General features: G+C 41.9%; 1 protein-coding gene across 1 annotated transcript in view; it reads left to right on the top strand.

The window, feature by feature from the left end:
- The first annotated feature begins 1811 nt into the window (after positions 1-1811).
- The window catches only part of gcn1 (GCN1 activator of EIF2AK4), a 190736-nt gene continuing 171916 nt past the window's right edge, over positions 1812-20631 (top strand). The window contains exon 1 of the mRNA XM_060931788.1: positions 1812-1874. Within this exon, the coding sequence (XP_060787771.1) occupies positions 1857-1874 (18 nt within the window). The 5' untranslated portion in view covers positions 1812-1856. The remainder of the gene's footprint in view (positions 1875-20631) is intronic.

The following is a 20631-nucleotide window of genomic DNA, read 5'->3' as shown; positions in this document are numbered from 1 at the left end:
AAATTTTTAATTTCTAACAAAATCAGAGAATTACATCTTAAACTATTACATAACATCTATCCTACTAATGCATACATCTCCAGATTTTCCGATATCGATGACGGCTGTATCTTTTGTAAAAAAAGATAAAGTATCATCCATTTATTTTATAAATGCCCATTTTGTATCACCTTTTGGAAAGATTTGGGAAATTTCCTTTTCGCTAAAACTACAGTCAAGTATCACTTTGATGAGAAAATCATTATTTTTGGCACTTTCTTGTACAATAATAAATTTAACATAATTAATCTCTTTATATTACTAGGTAAATTCCATATTTGTTTATGTGACAGGGACAATGCACAACATACAATTGAGCCAGATTATAGCCACAAGGCTAATTTTCATCTGTAGTCCCTGGACAGGAATTGATGTTAAGTTAAAAAAGAAGAAAACAGCTTTATTAGTCTACTAGCTTGTTGGACAATTGACAATTTCTGTCATGTAAGGGTGATAGACGGATGTAATCGCAGGAAGCTTTATTGAAAACACGCTAACAAACGGATCCAAAACGTAGACAATGGCAGAGCCAAAAAACAGACAGGATAGAGGTAATACAATACTCAAAATCCAAAAATACAAACAGTCAAATACATAAAGTCAAAATGTCCAAGGCAACCCTCTCATTCCCATTATTTTTAATTGAATTAAAAATGTATTTTGGGCAGCATGGTGGTGTAGTGGTTAGCGCTGTCGCCTCACATCAAGAAGGTCCGGGTTCGAGCCCCATGGCCGGCGAGGGCCTTTCTGTGCGGAGTCTGCATGTTCTCCCCGTGTCCGCGTGGGTTTTCTCCGGGTGCTCCGGTTTCCCCCACAGTCCAAAGACATGCAGGTTAGGTTAACTGGTGACTCTAAATTGACCGTAGGTGTGAATGGTTGTCTGTGTCTATGTGTCAGCCCTGGGATAACCTGGCGACTTGTCCAGGGTGTACCCCGCCTTTCGCCCATAGTCAGCTGGGATAGGCTCCAGCTTGCCTGCGACCCTGTAGAACAGGATAAAGTGGCTAGAGATAATGAGATGAGCTGTATTTTGAGTCTCTGTCATATTGAATCCAACAAAAAGTGCTTTATCAGCTATTCAATTTTATTCAAATTACATTAAGTGAAATTGTCTATTTCAATTTGCCCTGTTTTATATCTCCTTTTCTTTCTTTAAACTCATTTCTATTTGTTATTTTATTCACTTATCACCCCTATTTTTTTTTCTATATCACTTTTTTTTTATTTATGCCTTTGTCATGTCTTGGAATGTCTGTCACTTTGTCTTTCACTTGTTCTTACTGTTTTGTTGATGTATTATCTAATATTAAATAATAAAAAAAGGCTATGAGCTCTCCAGATTTTATACAGAACCCAGCGCCGTCCCCAGCAGATATCCCTCGGACCATTGCCCTGCTCGATGAACTTCCGCTGTTTGCGTAACGAGTTTATCTGTGTGAGTGAGTTCAATGCCCAGTGGCAACAGCGCCTACTAGAGTCACGGAATAGGACGGTCACTGAATTCGGGGTTGTACTACTGTTATACAAAAACAATTCACACTTACTGACTAATCAGATGGGTGCCACTGTGGCAGAACATAACACAATATTCCCATCACAACAAAACACTCAGTTTGTATGAAAACTCATTCAGAAAACCAGCTGACTGATTAGGTCGGACAAAATGGCGATAAGCTGCATCATGACAGCATCGTACATCATTGTTTTGGCCATACTAACTGTGTCCTATAGGAGTCAGCCTATAGAATCAGTGGGCAAAGAGAACGACGTAATGACACGGAAGTGACGTTCCCCTCTCCTCGCTCTAGACCGGCAAGATGGCTTCGGACACGCAGGTTAGTGTGCGATTCGTGGCATGAATAGTACTTTGCTGTAGAGTGTTTTCGAGAATCGTTTAGTTTTAAATGTAGTACTCTTAAACAGACATGTTTTCAAGAACGACAGTGATCTGGAGGCTGTTTTGTGACTGTTGAAACAATTTTTATAGATACACTGACAAAGTTTAGTTACTCGTGCAAAGAGAACGCACGCCACTTAACGGAGACCCCCAGCCAATGGCTAAGCTAATGTAGCTTACTTGCTATCACTTTTCCAGCTATATCAGTGTTCAGCTCACAAAGACGTTGAGAGAGAGAGAGAGAGAATACATCAGTAGCACATGGAATTAGCTATCATAGATGTTGAAACTGCTGATTTGAATTCGTTGAAATTCATTTTGGCATTAACACAGAAAATGTGTCCTGAAATGTTGCGAATCAGCTGGCATAACCCGTCTAGTCGTCATGTGGTAAAGTGTTTCTTCTCGAAATGAACAGCACTGAGTTAGAATACGTTAGTATGATTTACTGGTTTAGGCTTGGTAATGGTGGCAACAACAGACGAGTAATTTCGTGAAAATGTATGTACGGAAACAAAACAAAAAAAAAGTGCACATTGTTACCGTTGGGGCCAGAATTTTACGTACTTGACTAAAAATATAAAATTTAATTTTTTTTCACTACTCTACACATTTCATATTACCCTACATTTGGCAGGTAAGTTAGGTCATCTACTTTGTTCACGTAAGAGGCAAATTTAAAACAAATTCAGTTATTCCAGCTACAATTCACTATATCAGAATCAGTTTTATTGCCAAGTACGTTCTCACATACAAGGAATTTGCTTTGGTGGTTGGTGCTTAAACAGTTAAGATAGAGGAATTTAAAAAAAGACAAAAGTATTCATATAAAAATAGAATAAATTAGAATCTAAAAGTCGTTTATTTGTATAGCGCTTTTGACAATAAACATTGTCGCAAAGCAGCTTTACAGAATTTGAACGACTTAAAATATGAGCTAATTTCATCCCTAATCTATCCCCACTGAGCGCGATGGTGGCAAGGAAAAACTCCCTTAGACGACATGAGGAAGAAACATCGAGAGGAACCAGACTCAAAAGGGAACCCATTCCCATCTGGGCAACAACAGACAACATGACTAGAACATTAACAGTCCTAACATAAAGTGAGCTTCGTTGATGCTATAAACCCCCCACTGACGGAAATCCGAGCGCAAAACCGTTCACGACAACTGCAGTCCTAAAGTCAGCAAGTCAACTGCAAGAATTCAGAGTGTCCTCTAGGCGTGACCCCCAACTGTCCACATGGGGCCGCCCTCCACAGGAGCGATGCGATGAGACTCCAACCAGACACGGGGCACCAGGATGGATCAGGCAGGTCCGAGGAGCAGAAGAGGTCAGCATCTTGATCCCAGGACTGACATGTAACTCAGAGGGACAGATTTCGGAGGGGGGGGAGAAAGAGAGAGAGAACACAGGTTGTTAGGTATGCCCAATGTCACCTGAATAAGTAGGAACAATATACATACTGCACCGAGTACAAACAGGAACTCTGGCAACTAACTATGACAGCATAACTAAAAGGGGAGAGCCAGAAGGTAACACAGGCATAAGGGAGCCCCGGGACACAAAGCAGCCAGCCACTACACCGTCGTCAAACTCGAGTGAGCAAGCAAGTGGGGGACTGACAGCATCCATACATTCCAGTTTAGCAAAACACACTATTTCTGAGGACCCTCCAGATCTACACCTTTACCTCATAAACACCATTAAGAAAAGGCTTGACTAAACAGACATGTTTTTAGCCTAGACTTAAACGCTGAGACTGTGTCTGATTTCCGAACACTACTTGGAAGGCTACACATTTTGAAAAGTGTTAAGGGTTGTTTTGAAGTCCAGGCTGTGTTCCAGAATGTGCAAAATAGGTCACAGGATGAAGATGGAGAGTCATGACATGAATGTGTGAGAAGAGAATATAAGCAATGGGTTAAATAAATAGCCAAGCTGTACAGTGTGCTGGAACGTGCAGTGAAAGTTCACAGAATGAAGATGCATGACATGACCATGAAATGTGTAAAATCACGGTTCAGAGACGAAGTGCATTAATGTCACAGGTTGAAAGTGTGAGTTTAGAGTCGGTGGGGGTCTCTGACCTTATTGATGAGGCCAGCTGCAGTGGAGGAAAAAGCTGACCTTATGGCGTGAGGTTTTGGTTGTAATGGACCGCAACCTCCTACCAGAGGGGAATGATTTCAAAAAGTTTGTGTCCGGGGTGAAAGGGGTCGGCCACAATCCTTTCTGCTCTTCTCAGGGTCCTTTACTTGTACAGGTCCTGAAGAGACGGAAGGTTGCAGCCAATCGTCCTCTCAGCAGAGCGAATGATGCACTGCAGTCTGTCCTTGTCCTCGGCAGTGGCAGCAGTGTACCAGACGGTGATGGAAGAGGCGAGGATGGACTTGATGGTGATGTAAAAGTGCATCATCATTGTCTTTGGCAGATTGAACAACTTCAACTGCTGCAGGAAGTACATCCTCTACTGTGCTTTTCTTGGTGAGAGAGCAGATGTTCATCTCCCATTTGAGGTCCTGAGTGATTATAGTCCCCAGGAAGCAAAAAATACTCCACAGAGGTAACTGGGGAGTCAAAAAGGGTGATGGGGGAGAGTGCGGCAGAGCTCTTTCTGAAGTCTGCTGTCATCTCCACTGTTTTTAGAGCATTGAGCTTTAAGTTGTTCTGCCTGCACCAGGACACCAGATGGTAAGTCTCCCATGTATAGGCAGACTCACCCTCATCAGAGACAAGTCCAATGAGGGTGGTATTGTCTGTGAACTTTGGGAGCTTGACAGACTGATGACTGGAGGTGCAGTTGTTGGAGTACAGGGAGAAGAAAGGATGCAGGTTTGGGGGGGGGGGGGGGGGGATCCGGTGCTGATGGTTCGGGAGTCAGATATGTTTCCCCAGCTTCACCTGCTGCTTCCTGTCAGAATCAGCTTACTGATTCTGCAGGTGGAGTCAGACACACTCAGCTGGGAGAGCTTGTCCTGCAGAAGAGCTAGGATGATGGTGTTGAAGGCAGAGCTGAAGTCCACAAACAGGATCTTAGCATAATTCCTGGGGCGTCTAGGTGCTGGAGGATGAAATGCAGAGCCATGTTGACAGCATCATCTGCAGATCTGTTGGCTCTGTAAATGAACTGCACGGGGTCCAGGAGTGGGTCAGTGATGACTTTAAAGGAGATATGATGTGGAGCCTTTATTTTTAAATACATTTCTGAGTGGGTAGTATCTCCGTCCTTGACTCTTGTATGCTGCATAAATGGGAATAAAAATATATTTTTGACAGTTAAAATCGACCTCAAAGTTGGCATTCGAGCTGCCCCACTGAGCTAGCTATGCCTGAGTGTGTGACATCAGAGCAGTAACCGGTTTTAAGGCCGAGGCCTTTTACAGCTATAGACCAAAGTCATATAAATAAAAATTTATGGTGAAAGTAAGAAATGCCGTTACCGACTTGCTCAACTAAGGCTGATTTGACTTCATTGATTGTGGGTTGACTGTCATTTAAAACAGGATGGGTGTTATAACTTATGCAACATACATGTACATGCATGCATTTTCACTGATAAAACGTAAAAGGCTAATTAAATAATCAGATGAACTGAGACAATCACATTTTGGAGCAAATTAGTCTTATTCCGGTCACTTAAACACACACTACAAGTTACATGTATTAATCTAAATGCAGGTAAACTTTTTTTTAAATCCAAATGAGAGTTGGAGCTTACCCTTCTCCGTTCTCGCTTCTTGAAGGCCGATAGTTTTTGAAACAGTCTGACTTTCAGTTGTTCGTTCAGTTCTCCGTTCATTCACTTCCACGTAAGGGAGAGATGGCAGTAATATCCAGTTTAGAAATAAGACGCTGCTCCACTCTTTCACTTTTCTTCATATGTGTAGTCTGCCATTACTGCTGGGCTCAGGCAATTACTAAAACCTGGGATGGAATGGTCTGTCACCGGTTTTAGCAACCACTGCGGGGAGGTCATTGCCTGAGCGATATGTTCCGTCCTGGGTTTTAGCAACAACCCTCGGCTCACTCTGGGAGAACTGGTGCAATTGAACTCACTTTTCTTTTAATAAATCTCATCTCATTATCTTTAGCCGCTTTATCCTTCTACAGGGTCGCAGGCAAGCTGGAGCCTATCCCAGCTGACTACGGGCGAAAGGCGGGGTACACCCTGGACAAGTCGCCAGGTCATCACAGGGCTGACACATAGACACAGACAACCATTCACACTCTCACATTCACACCTACGGTCAATTTAGAGTCACCAGTTAACCTAACCTGCATGTCTTTGGACTGTGGGGGAAACCGGAGCACCCGGAGGAAACCCACGCGGACACGGGGAGAACATGCAAGCTCCACACAGAAAGGCCCTCGCCGGCCCCGGGGCTCGAACCCAGGACCTTCTTGCTGTGAGGCGACAGCGCTAACCACTACACCACCGTGCCGCCTCTTTTAATAAATAAATAAATAAAATATTTTTCTTGTAGTTGTCTTTTTCTTTAATTGTTGTTACTGCACCCTCTTTCAATATGGGCTTATAGCCAGTGCTCCTCAACAGATCAGAGGTTTTGTACGAGTCCTCAGTAAAATGTGCAGAGGAGAGACCACTTCATAGGCGCCCAAAGTGCCCGTGAACAACTCGCAAAACTCGTCCAAATCTTTGCAGTTTGAACATTCTTGGGCCATGAATGCAACGTAAATCCAGCTTCTGTCCAGCCAAAAACACATCTACGTGGCATGGCGATTAAATTGGCTCAAAATGGAGGATCGGAGTTGTCGTCAGCTCTGTGTTTTAGTATAGTGGAAATGGCGATGAGATTGATAGACTTCCTGTTGTGATGTTATGGACATAAAGGTCATTCACTCAGACTGCTACTTATATAAATCACTTTAATCTTAAAAATTACTATATTAGATTTATTGTTAACGCTTAAAACTATTCCTGTGCCATTCTTGAGGTCTCAAAGCATTTATAAACGAAAGTGAGGCCATGGCTCTGCATATATGCTTTTAACGTGGTAAAGCACAAGGCACTCGAAGGATTTCATAACCCCAGAAGTCAGGGTGATTTGGTCTGTAGTTATTTAGTCCTGTGATCCTTGGCTTTTTGGGGATGGGGATAATGGTAGAGGCCTTGAAGCAGGCTAGCATGTTGCATGTCTCCAGTGAGGTGCTGATGTCTGTGAACACCAGAGACAGCTGATTAGCATAGTGCTTCAGTGTAAATAGTGAGACTGAATTGGAACCTGCTGCTTTGCGGGGGTTCAGCTTCCTAAAGAGCTTGTTGATGTCCCTCTCCAGAATGGAGAGAGTTGAGGTTGTAGTCGTGGTGGATGGATTGGCCTCCAGGGTGAGAGGATGTAGAGAGTAGAGCCCTGCACTCCCGCGGGACCCGACACAAAGCAGTGTGGCGCGGGACAAATTTTGAAAGCTCATTGCGGGCTGGAGAGGGAGTGCACAATGCAGGAGCGGGCGGGAGAGGTGATAAGCTGCAGTCCCGCTAACTAAAAACGTGTTTAAAATAAAATTTATAAATTATTAATTTATGTCTATCGTATATAATTTGTGCTGGATATTTTATTTGGCATTAATAAAAACATTTTAAGATGCCTAAATTTGCGGATGTGGTCTAATCTCGCGTACGTTTCTGATTCCTTTCCGCTCTTCCGTGTTTGAGATCTCTGATCATGGCAGAAGAGCAGAGCTCCTCTAGTGAAGCTCACAGTGCTTCAGAAGTAAGTGCTGCTTTAAAAAGAGGTACATTTACCGTTAAAAAGTCAAGAGTATTAGTCCTAAGTATTAAAAAGTATTTTAAAAAGTATGAACTAGTATTAAAAAGGACTGTGTATCGCACAGATTGTTCAATTTAAAGCTAGAAATAGACAGTGTATAATCTGAGGAGCTGGTTGTGGTTGCGCATCACTTCATATGAGAGGAGAATGAAATCGCAGTTGGAATCATAACGCCACAGGCTCGGGAGTGCGAGTGCAAAGCGAGAGCTGTCAATCAAAGTGAGAGCTGTCAATCATGAGCGCATGCAGCGCTCAACTTGGAATGTGTCAGCAGAATGTCAGAGTCTAAACAATAAACTTACAGTAAATGAAGGATCGGTCAGTGGAGAGCTCAGCTAAGCTCAGCATGTTTAATTCCCCAAGCCAATGACAAGAACTTTCGTGAGAAATAACGCGAACGTCTGCATCATGCGGGATTCGCGGGCGGGAGCGGGACAAAATATGGCAGGCGCGGGTGGGAGCGGGACTGAAAATCATAATTCTTTGCGGGAGCGGGACTGCACAATGCGGGAGCGGGACTGAAAATTCTGTCCTGCGCAGACCTCTAGTAGAGGGGCCCCAGCAGCAGTAAAGGTGTGGGTTGGAGCTGGAGTGTGGAGTCACGGAGGATGACATCAGGACAGTCCCATTGTCTTTCAAAGCGACAGTAGAACTCGTTCAGTTGGTTGGCCAGGCGCAAGTCATTGGGGGGGGCTGAAGGTTCATAATTGATCTGTCTGAGCCCTTTCCAGACAGACGTGGAATCGTTGGCTGAGAGCTGGTGTTGAGTTTCTTAGGCTACATCCACACGACAACAGCAACAAGATTTTTTTTTTTAAATATCGTGTCCACATGGGCAACGGATCAGTAAAATATCAGGTTCATATGGCAACGCAATGCTTGCTAAAAATGATGCAATACACATGCCACACCTCTACGTGTGCTGTAAGACGGTCCCATTGGAGACACCAGAACAATAGAAGTAGTAGACGCATGCGCATAAACCCCTTCTTGTGTAGCATCAGCCACAAAGTTTTGATTATTAATTAGTAGTGTAAAACGAAAGACATGGAAAGAGGAATGAATGGGGGTAGATGGAAGCCGGTACGCCAACATTCTGATATCCTTCAGAATTCTTTAATGGTCCGGAATAAATTGAATGCCACACGTTGATGGATTACTTTGTTCTTCTACGCCCTTTTTGAGGAATGTATTGTCGGACTTAAACCAACATCTGAAGAGGTGAGATCGCTCTTTTTTTTTTTTTTCCCCCTATGTTTGCTGGCGGGATTGTTTTTGGAAAGCGCACGGGCGGTGCGCGGTTTGGTACTGCTTCCGCAGTGTTTGGACTAAAGACTCTGCCCTAAGGGCTATTTTCTTTCTCTCTCTCTCTGCACCATTACACAATAAATATTTACAGTGAAAATATTTTGTAAGCGCGTTTCATGAACCAAGTTATAGGATTTGTTGACAACTCGCATCGAGTTCGTTACACTTCTACTTGGCGTGAAGCACTGACAGTCATGTGGTTGTGATGTCATCGTAAACAAATCCGTTCTACTCATCCAGACGACTTCGCAATGGGGCTGTTGCCAGATTTTTCCACTCTGGAACCCGTTCTCAAAAGATTTCGTTTTGGGGCACCCAAAACTCCGGTGCCGTGTGGACGCCAGGCTGAAATGATAAACAATTTTATCAGATTCACCTGAATCCGTTGCCGTGTGGACAGGGCCTTAGAGTACAGTCATTTAGCTTCTCTCACCACCTTGGTAAACCTGTTCCTAGACTCTTGGTCCCTGTCCCCACTTTTGCATGCTTCTTCCTTTTGCAAACTTAGCTCAGGGATGTGATTTTTCTGTGAATTCGCAGAATTCCGCTTTTTTCACCTCAAAATTTGAAAAAAAATTTTTTTCCGATTTTTCGCTCAAAAATCCGCATTCATATCCTATTCGTTCCGACTTTCAGTAATTCCGTCATTGAGATGAAACGAGGTACGTGATTGGCCCATTGCTCTGTAACAACCAATGAACGCGCTTGTTAGATAGCTGTATGCAAGCTCGCTTCAAGCAAAGAGTTGAAAGATGGCAGCCTCTGTGACGGAGCGTAAAGATGCACCTGATCATCAGTTTGGTGTGTGTGTGTGTGTGTGTGTGTGTGTGTGTGTGTGTGTGTGTGTGTGTGTGTGTGTGTGTTTTTTTAAAGTAAATAAACATGGGGAAGAAGAAAAAAACAACCCAGCTCATTTCTTTCCCCATAATAAACCTGAGAGTGGTGATGGTGTCACTGCACGTGCGACAGTTGGGTATGTTTTCGCGGGGTGACGAAGGTTGCCATGGCAACGGGGCCTCGCGCCATCTGTTGCTTCCTGGATGCACATGCGCACGCTATGAAAGCTGTGGTGAAAAGGTTAGCAGCGGAGGCTAAACCTTCTGAGGAGAAAAGAAGGGGCGGTTTTTATTTGTTTTAGTTACGTCCGAAGAAACAGCAGTTTAAATCACGGCTCTAGTTTACAAATCAAAATGGTTACTCAGTGAAAACAGAACAAAAGCTAGAGAGAGGGGGAGTGGTGTAGAGAGAGGGGGAGTGGTGTAGAGAGAGGGGGAGTGGTGTAGAGAGAGGGGGAGTGGTGTAGAGAGAGGGGGAGTGGTGTAGAGAGAGGGGGAGCGGTGGGAGTTTAACCCGGGAAAGTGAGTGTGAGGCAGCAGTGATGCTTGACCCCTCCCCCCTCCCCCCACTTTACCTCAGAGTCTCTGCCAACTTCATCACAGATTATTTCACCTTTTTCACTCGAAGTTAGTTTTAATTTTTGCTCAAAACTTTTCCCACAGCGTGGATGTAAGGTAATTATACACAATTTTGATTTGTTTATTCAATATTAAAATATTAGTGCAAATAATACATACTTGCCAACTTTTCAAAATTCTCATGAGGGAGAAAAGTGCATGAAAGACATTTTCAATTGGTCGAGGGTCTGATGCGCGGTTGAAATGATAAAAACAGTGGATCCCAATTAATTGCAAACACATTTTTTGTGAATGTTGTTTAGTGAAAAAGTGATTTTTATTCTTGCATATGAAAATCCTCAAGTGAGTGAACACTGTACAGTTCTGTATATGAGTCAATTTCACAGAAAACTTTTTTTTTTTTTGGTCTGGACGTGTTTTGTTTACATTTTGAGATTTCTAAAACCTTTTTATGGTCTCATGATGATAAAACATTATCAGTTCTACCTTGCATTTCAAAATTTGACTACTTTGGTTCATAAATGTGTATTTTGGAGCAAATTTTAGGGTCAAAAATGAGCAAAAATGGCTGTCCCACTGAAAAGAGACTTTTTTTCAGACATGATTCTTAATGTTTGACAAAGGTGGAATTGAAACTTTTTCACGTTCAACGACAAGACTGTGGAAACCACAATGGACATATGATGTCACAAATTGAAAATGCCATTAAGAAAATATATTTTTTCGATGTTTTGTTAATTTTTGTACCTGTCCCAGAGGTTTGTGCCAGTTCTGTTACCGTGATTAATCACATAACAAAAATAAATGCTCCCAAAAGCTATTATTGAAATTATTTGTTTCCAAGGATCTACATATTCTCACCTTTTTATATGGATGGCAGAATGAACTGAATCTGAGAATATTTACTTAAAAATTTCAGTTTTGGTAAGTAGTCTATGCATGACTAATTTTTTTGTGTCAATCCTGTTACCCTGTCTAAACGGGGTGTGCAGTAACTTAATCAAATATTAGAAGTTGCCATACATAAGAAGCAAACCGGGAGACTACCAGGAGCAATAGAGTTTAATAAATAATGGTGGATGAATTCTTATGTTGCATCATGTTTGTTTGAAAAGGCACATTTAGGTATGTTCAACTTCTACAGTAATTGAAAGTATAAATTTTGTTTTTCCTTATACAATTTTCTATTTATTCTAATGCAGATGATTTAATTTAGAATGACATTTTTAGGTTTCATGTTTTGGCTTTTTGTCAGTTAAGAATCATTGAATTTACTATAGGGGCTCAGAGTTGCATGTTGACCATTAAATTGGCTTGAATTTGTTAATCATGACAAGTTTTTTCTTGTGTGTTTGCTTGCCATTTTAGTACAATTTTTAAGTCCGAAAACCCCAGAACCCAGGAGCTTCGGGGGGCTTCACCCCCCTTGTCCCCCAACCAGGGCGCTGCCCTGGACCAGCTGGGGGCCTGTGGCCCCCAGCCCCCCGGCTAAAATTTTCAGATAATTTCACCAGCCCCAAATCACATCCCTGTTAGCTGTCTGAGCTCATCTGTGAACCAGGGTTTGTCATTGTCATTTACCCTGGTTCATAATGGTACACAGCAGTCTTCACAGAAGCTGATGTAGGACATCATAGTTTCTGTGTACTCATCCAGATTGTTGGTAGCAGTCCTGAACACATTCTAGTTTGTACAGTCCAAGCATGCCTGAAGGTTCTCCACAGCCTCATTGCTATGCTTCTTTGATGTCCTTACTACAGGTTTCCTCAGAATAAATACCTGCCAGAATGAATGAAGCGAACTCACGTGGTTTACGAACAGTAGAAGAGTTTACAATGAATGGTAAATGATTCTAGATCAGGAGAACAGTGTTGCAAGATCAGTCACATCACTGCACCAGCTGCTGTTTACATAAAACCAAATTCTGCCGCCCTTTGTATTGCCAGAGAGATCCGTGTTACAGTCCGCTCTGAAACGTTGGAGGCCGGCCAGCTGCAGCAAAGAGTCCGATATGAGTCCGCATAGCCATGTCTCCGTGAAGCATAAAATGGAAGATGAATGAAAATCCCTGTTTCTCCCCATCAGCAGCTGGAGTTTGTCTAGTTTGTTGCACAATGAGCACACGTTGGAGAGAAATATTGCAGGTAGAGGAGTGCGAAGTCCGCACCGACGGAGGTATGCGAGTGCACCAGCGCGTTTCCTTCTCCTCTGGTGTCTCACTGAGTGAGCAAAGGTGAGAGCACCTTTGACCAGAATGTCCAATAACTTCATGGATGGCACCAGAAAAGTTGGTAATAAGTCTGTTGGAGTCGTTTCTCTAATGTTCAAGAGCTCTTCTCTGGTGAAAGAGATGACAGTATCGTAGCAGTGAACGGAACAAACAAAAGAGAAAATGATGCGCACCAATACACTGAGGCAGCCATCTGCAGCGCCATCTTGACGTGATATGTATTCCAATGGGTTGAAAGTTTACATCCATCATGTTGACTGTCTTTCAACACTCTGGGGAAAATTCCAGAAATTGATTACTTTTTGAGAGTTCTGATTTGGCCATTTATCATAATTAAGAATTAATTGAGAGTTAAAAGGTCTATCTTTTAGATCTAGTGGCTGCCTCCGAACACTCAGTTTGAGAGTCATTCTATAATTTGGGGTATATCACATCAACAAAAAGTACAGAAACTATCTTTCTCAGAACAATAATCAGTGGTTCATGTTAGTATATTCCATCAGTGTACCATATCCACTTGTTGCAAAGGGTCCCTTTAAGGAAAATAAACATGGACTAGAAATACAACCCCGATTCCAAAAAAGTTGGGACAAAGTACAAATTGTAAATAAAAATGGAATGCAATGATGTGGAAGTTTCAAAATTCCATATTTTATTCAGAATAGAACATAGATGACATATCAAATGTTTAAACTGAGAAAATGTATCATTTAAAGAGAAAAATTAGGTGATTTTTAAATTTCATGACAACACATCTCAAAGTTGGGACAAGGCCATGTTTACCACTGTGAGACATCCCCTTTTCTCTTTACAACAGTCTGTAAACGTCTGGGGACTGAGGAGACAAGTTGCTCAAGTTTAGGGACAGGAATGTTAACCCATTTTTGTCTAATGTAGGATTCTAGTTGCTCAACTGTCTTGGGTCTTTTTTTGTCGTATCTTCTGTTTTATGATGCGCCAAATGTTTTCTATGGGTGAAGGATCTGGACTGCAGGCTGGCCAGTTCAGTACCCGGACCCTTCTTCTACGCAGCCATGATGCTGTAATTGATGCAGTATGTGGTTTGGCATCGTCATGTTGGAAAATGCAAGGTCTTCCCTGAAAGAGACGTCGTCTGGATGGGAGCATATGTTGCTCTAGAACCTGGATATACCTTTCAGCATTGGTGTCTTTCCAGATGTGTAAGCTGCCCATGCCACACGCACTAATGCAACCCCATACCATCAGAGATGCAGGCTTCTGAACTGAGCGCTGATAACAACTTGGGTCGTCCTTCTCCTCTTTAGTCCGAATGACACGGCGTCCCTGATTTCCATAAAGAACTTCAAATTTTGATTCGTCTGACCACAGAACAGTTTTCCACTTTGCCACAGTCCATTTTAAATGAGCCTTGGCCCAGAGAAGACGTCTGCGCTTCTGGATCATGTTTAGATACGGCTTCTTCTTTGAACTGTAGAGTTTTAGCTGGCAACGGCGGATGGCACGGTGAATTGTGTTCGCAGATAATGTTCTCTGGAAATATTCTTGAGCCCATTTTGTGATTTCCAGTACAGAAGCATTCCTGTATGTGATGCAGTGCCGTCTAAGGGCCCGAAGATCACGGGCACCCAGTATGGTTTTCCGGCCTTGACCCTTACGCACAGAGATTCTTCCAGATTCTCTGAATCTTTTGATGATGATATGCACTGTAGATGATATGTTCAAACTCTTTGCAATTTTACACTGTCGAACTCCTTTCTGATATTGCTCCACTATTTGTCGGCGCAGAATTAGGGGGATTGGTGATCCTCTTCCCATCTTTACTTCTGAGATCCGCTGCCACTCCAAGATGCTCTTTTTATACCCAGTCATGTTAATGACCTATTGCCAATTGACCTAATGAGTTGCAATTTGGTCCTCCAGCTGTTCCTTTTTTGTACCTTTAACTTTTCCAGCCTCTTATTGCCCCTGTCCCAACTTTGAGATGTGTTGCTGTCATGAAATTTCAAATGAGCCAATATTTGGCATGAAATTTCAAAATGTCTCACTTTTGACATTTGATATGTTGTCTATGTTCTATTGTGAATACAATATCAGTTTTTGAGATTTGTAAATTATTGTATTCCGTTTTTATTTACAATTTGTACTTTGTCCCAACTTTTTTGGAATCGGGGTTGTATTAGACATTTTGGACAAATGCATTTTGACTACCCTGTACTGTCACGCTGTGTTGTGTAAAGCAGTACTTTAAAATTCTTTTGTATAGACCCCTTGCACTGATGTCACATTTACGTTAGCAACCGTCACTACCCTATACCTGGGGGACAAGCGAACTTTGTTTATATACTGAAGCCAAGTGGAGATGTCCGGTGTCTGTTGCTGTTCAAAGAAAATTACAGCTAAAAAAGCTCTACTACTGGATTACTTGGATAATCTTAGTTGGAAAGAAGCGAAGGATAGATATACGCAGAAATTAAAGTTTATTACCGGTTATAATCTGTACAAAATTCCTCGAAATGACTGGAATGACGGTGCAGATTTGTGGCCTAGCATTAGCTACATGTTGGAATATACTGTCTTTTTCCCAAAGAGCCTTGACCCTGAAGCCTGGTTAAAAAGATTTCAAAAGAAAACCTTTTATGTAAAGTATTTTTTCTGATAGCAGCTTTTGGGAACAGTGCTGTGAAAGCCAAAGCATTTACTCTCAAAGGGGTCCTTCCTGAACTGTGGGCTAGATGGTATTCCTGCCCCTCCATGTCTCAGCAACCCCAAAGATATCTACTTGCACAGCTGTTTGCACTCCATCATTTATACTTGGATACTTATTGCAGGGGTGATAGCGGTGCGCCGGATTTCCGGCGCGCCGTGGCTGGGGAAAAAAAAAAAAATCTAGTTCGCCCATTGTCCTGTGTCATTCTGAGATGCGCAGATAGACAGTAAAGGGAATTCCCCAGCCACGGCGCGCCGGAAATCCGGCGCAGCGCACCGGAACGCTATCACCCCTGTTATTGTTAAAACAATATCTGAAGTGTTATTTGTAACACAAAATATCTTTGTTCTGGACTTTCAAACAATATTGTAAGATTTTTTTTTAATATTATCGAATAGTGGATGGTACAATAATTACAAACACTAACAATCAGCACATTCCAGTTGTAGCTATAGTAATACAGTACCTATAATCACCCTTGTTGTAGTAGTAGTAATAAACGGTTAATGTTCCGTTCCCTCATGTATTCTTTATTCAAAATGCACAACTGAGTTACACAGCTTGGTAAGTGTGTAACGGACGATAGCAATTTTATCCAAAATAGTTTTTCCTGCCTTAGTTGATTTATTTCCATTTCACCTACAGTACATGCAGCTGTTCTAAAGTTAAGTCTGTGTAGAACACTGAAACTGTCGGTTTATTACTACGCTCTGGCTCCATGGTAACATTTTGCACAGGACTGGGTTCCTTTGATAATAGAAGCAAAGCTCCAGCACTCTCTGCTCTTAATCTTTTCTGTTCTTTCAGGATATTGTGCATGTTGCTCCTTGTGTTTTTTTAATTTTTTAAACTGAGTTATGTTCAAGTTGTTTGAAACCAATCTGGGTTTTCCGTGTTGAATAAGGAAACTGCTTCACCTGGAAGAAAATCAAACACTTTCATGAAGAAGCTAACTCGAATGTGAGCAGAAAAAGTAAAACGAGATTCTTATGTAAACTCTTCCATACTCACTTCCGACTTTTTTTAAAAATGCATTTTAATACAATCGTGAATTTCTATGGAGATTTCAGGCTTGGCTCATCTCGTCGTATTGTCTTTAACCACTCATTTCTTCGTTGTTCTTGAAGAATTTCCTTCTCTAACGTTTTTCTTTATAGTGGGGATACAGTGATGCCTTTTATCCATTTCCCAATTTGAACAACCAGAAACAGCACCAACATTGAACCATATTAAAGACAGATTAAGCCTTGCTGCTACAAAAGGCGGTGTCTGTCTGACCCCCAGGTGAAATTATCATATGATGCGTGACGTCATGCACAAGTAGTCTATTCCCACTCGTTTAAGTTCCACTCAAGGGCACAGCCATATTGCCATTTTGTGGGCAGAGTCAAAGGTCAGCATGATGTAGTTAGGGATGTTAACCGATGACCGTTTGACCGGTGGTTGACCGAATCAACGTCAACCGGTTAATTTTTTTTGGTTGTCGGTGAAAAAAAAAAAATCAATCGTTTTGAAGCTGCCGATTTTGGAGCGGAGAACCTGGAATTCTGTGTTTGTAAAGGCTTGGGGCATGCCATGTGGTGTAAGGACGACAGCTGACAAATCAGAAACACCCATTCAGTCATGTCTCGCCCTCCCGCCCCAGTTAAAGACAGCTGACAAATCAGAAACACCCATTCAGTCATGTCCCGCCCCAGTTGAACACAGCTGCCACTCGGCGAAAGAAAAAAGTGTAGACACAGGCTTTTTAGCTTACAAATTACTATTGTTTTTTTTTTTTTTAAATTATTATTAGAAGGCACATCGAGTTTAGTCCTGCCTTGGCCAGTGCATTCTGAAAGTATGTTTCGGTCTGTAGCCAACAATGCATGTTATTGCAGATCATATCTCTCCACACAAACTAAAGGCGCAGATGCCGACTTTTTCACGGCTTTTTCATGGACTGTAACGGCATTTGCTAATGTAGTAATTTTAATACAGAATTTACTCTGATGAAATTATTCAGACACTCCAACACTCCAAAAAATCGGATCTGCACGAGCCATGAAAAAGGCGCGCCATTTGCATCCCTGTTTAAACTCATAGGTTAACCGACTTTAACCGGCTAATGAGGCTCGGTGGTCAGTCAAGATTTTTTTTTAGTTTTCGCCATCCCTAGATGTAGTATCATTGTTGGATTTCCTGATAGTAGGCATATCAGGTGAAAATTCAATCGAAATTTCTTGAAACTGGTCTCATTGAATTCAGAAGTGAATGCAGAACAATATAATTTTTACAGAATTAATGTTTATCCATTCTTGAGATTACAAATCAAAGATTGAAAAAACAGCTTGATTTTTAGAAAGCCGTAATACGGTGGTGCTTGAAAGTTTGTGAACCCTTTAGAATTTTCTATATTTCTGCATAAATATGACCTAAAACATCAGATTTTTGCACAAGTCCTAAAAGTAGAGTACCCAGTTAAACAAATGAGAGAAAAATATCCTTGTTCATTTATTTATTGAGGAAAATGGTCCAATATTACATATCTGTGAGTGGCAAAAGTATGTGAACCTCTATGATTAGTAGTTAATTTGAAGGTGAAATTAGGTGGGGTTTACATTAGACCGTATCAGCGGATCATAAGATTAATGTTTTTAAAACGATTCGCGTGCACACAGCAACGCCAATACACGATTCGCGTGCACACAGCAACGCCAATACACGGATACGCTTGGCTCCGCAGGCATCCTGCGGTCCAAATCAGTCCGCCCTGAACAGCGGGTGCCCTCTGGAGGGTGCACACTCCGGCCCTGCGCAGCTCACAGAGCGCGCGAGGGAAGCGCACGAGCAGTGATTCGGGACTGAGCCGCTGTGTGTGTGATCCCAGTGCATATCGGGTATGCGCATCACTTACCACTTGCAAGTGGAAGGATGGCAAACCTAAAGACAATCATAACTACACAATGGGCAGTATTTGCATCAGTATTTGCAGTATTTTCATACTTTTATACTCTTTAATGAAAGGTGATACAAGGCGGAAGTCCGCGCCGTTTTTCAGCAGTCGCGTCACATGACCAACGCCAGCGAATCAGGAAGGTGGATGTCACAGTGACGTTGTCCAATGACGACGCCAGCTAGAGCTCAGCACAGCGTATCCGCGTATTCTCAATGTTTACACAGCACCGGACCAGACACGATCTGGATTGAATACATGGACCCTGGCGGATTCCCGTTTCCCGGCGTTTCCAGGCGTTTTAATGTAAACGGACAGTGCATCCGCGAAGAAAACGAGACCGATACGGTCTAATGTAAACTTGGCCTTAGAGTCTGGTGTTTTCAATCAATGGGATGACAATCAGGTGTGAGTAGGCACCCTGTTTTATTTAAGGAACAGGGGATCTATCAAAGTCTGATCTTCACATGTTTGTGGAAGTGTATCATGGCATGAACAAAGGAAATTTCTGAGGACGTCAGAAAAAGCATTGTAGAAGCTTATCAGGCTGTGAAAAAGGTTACAAAACCATCTCTAAAGAGTTTGGACTCCACCAATTCACAGTCAGACAGATTGTGTACAAATGGAGGAAATTCAAAACCATTGTTACCCTCCCCAGGAGTGGTCTACCAACAAAGATCACTTCAAGAGCAAGGTGAGTAATGGTCAGTGAGGTCACAAAAGCCCCAGGGTAACTTCTAAGCAACTGAAGGCCTCTCCCACATTGGCTAATGTTAATGTTCATGAGTCCACCATCAGGAAAACATTGAGCAACAATGGTTTGCATGGCAGGGTTGCAAGGAGAAAGCCACTGCTCTCCAAAAAGAACATTGCTGCTCATCTGCAGTTTGCTAAAGATCATGTGGACAAGCCAGAATGCTATTGGAAAATTTTTGTGGATGGATGAGACCAAAATAGAGCTTTTTGGTTTAAATGAGAAGTGTTATGTTTGGCGAAAGGAAAACGCTGCATTCCAGCATAAGAACCTTGTCCCATCTGTGAAACATGGTGGTGGTAGTGTCATGGTTTGGGCCTGTTTTGCTGCATCTGGGCCAGGACGGCTTGCCATCATTGATGGAATAATGAATTCTGAATTATACCAGTGAATTCTAAAGGAAAATGTCAGGACATCTGTCCATGAACTGAATCTCAAGAGAAGGTGGGTCATGCAGCAAGACAATGACCCTAAGCACACAAGTCGTTCTACCAAAGAATGGTTAAAGAAGAATAAAGTTCATGTTTTGGAATGGCCAAGTCAAAGTCCTGACCTTAATCCAATCAAAATGTTGTGGAAGGATCTGAAGCGAGCAGTTCATGTGTGGAAAACACACCAACATCCCAGAGTTGAAGCTGTTCTGTACAGAGGAATGGGCTAAAATTTCTCTAAGCCGGTGTGCAGGACTGATCAACAGTTACCGGAAACATTTAGTTGTAGTTATTGCTGCACAAGGGGGTCACACCAGATACTGAAAGCAAAGGTTCACATACTTTTGTCACTTACAGATATGTAATATTGGATCATTTTCCTCAATAAATAAATGACCAAGTATATTTTTGTCTCATTTGTTTAACTGGGTTCTCTTTATCCACTTTGAGGACTTGTGTGAAATTCTCATGATGATGTAGGTCATATTTATGCAGAAATATAGAAAATTCTAAAGGGTTCACAAACTTTTTCAAGCACCACTGTGTGTATTTGGATAAGTCTATGTGTCAGCCCTGTGATGACCTGGCGACTTGTCCAGGGTGTACCCCGCCTTTTGCCCATAGTCAGCTGGGATAGGCTCCAGCTTGCCTGCGACCCTGTAGGACAGGATAAAGCGGCTAGAGATAATGAGAATGAGATCGTGCAAAATGGGCCTCATTAATGAATGAGATCAAATGGTTGTTTCTTAACTTTATTTTTTCAAAATATTTACTTGGAAATTGGCAGGCCGATAGATGATTGTATACTGAATGCCAAGTTTGAAAAATTTGTAAAAAGCTATTATGCAAATTCATATTTAATTAGTATTAATTATGCTAATTAGGTATAACGTTAAATTGGTACACTCCTCTTCAAAATTTCACCAAATGGCTTTATTTGTGCAATATAAGCTGATCTTAACTCTCATTTATACATCACAAAGGAGAAATCAATGTTTAATTATAAAATATGCATAAATAAGCACTGAATGTCATTCACATTTACATCTATTATTTATAATACTCTTTGTGCTCTCTAGGCCTTTGTATTTCTAAGTAGGGCCTACTAGCGTTTATATGAAAGAATATAAATGCTTATT

Source organism: Neoarius graeffei, chromosome 10 (genome assembly GCF_027579695.1).
Source record: "Neoarius graeffei isolate fNeoGra1 chromosome 10, fNeoGra1.pri, whole genome shotgun sequence".
Taxonomy (NCBI): Eukaryota; Metazoa; Chordata; class Actinopteri; order Siluriformes; family Ariidae; genus Neoarius; species Neoarius graeffei.
This window is presented reverse-complemented; position numbering and strand designations above follow the sequence as displayed.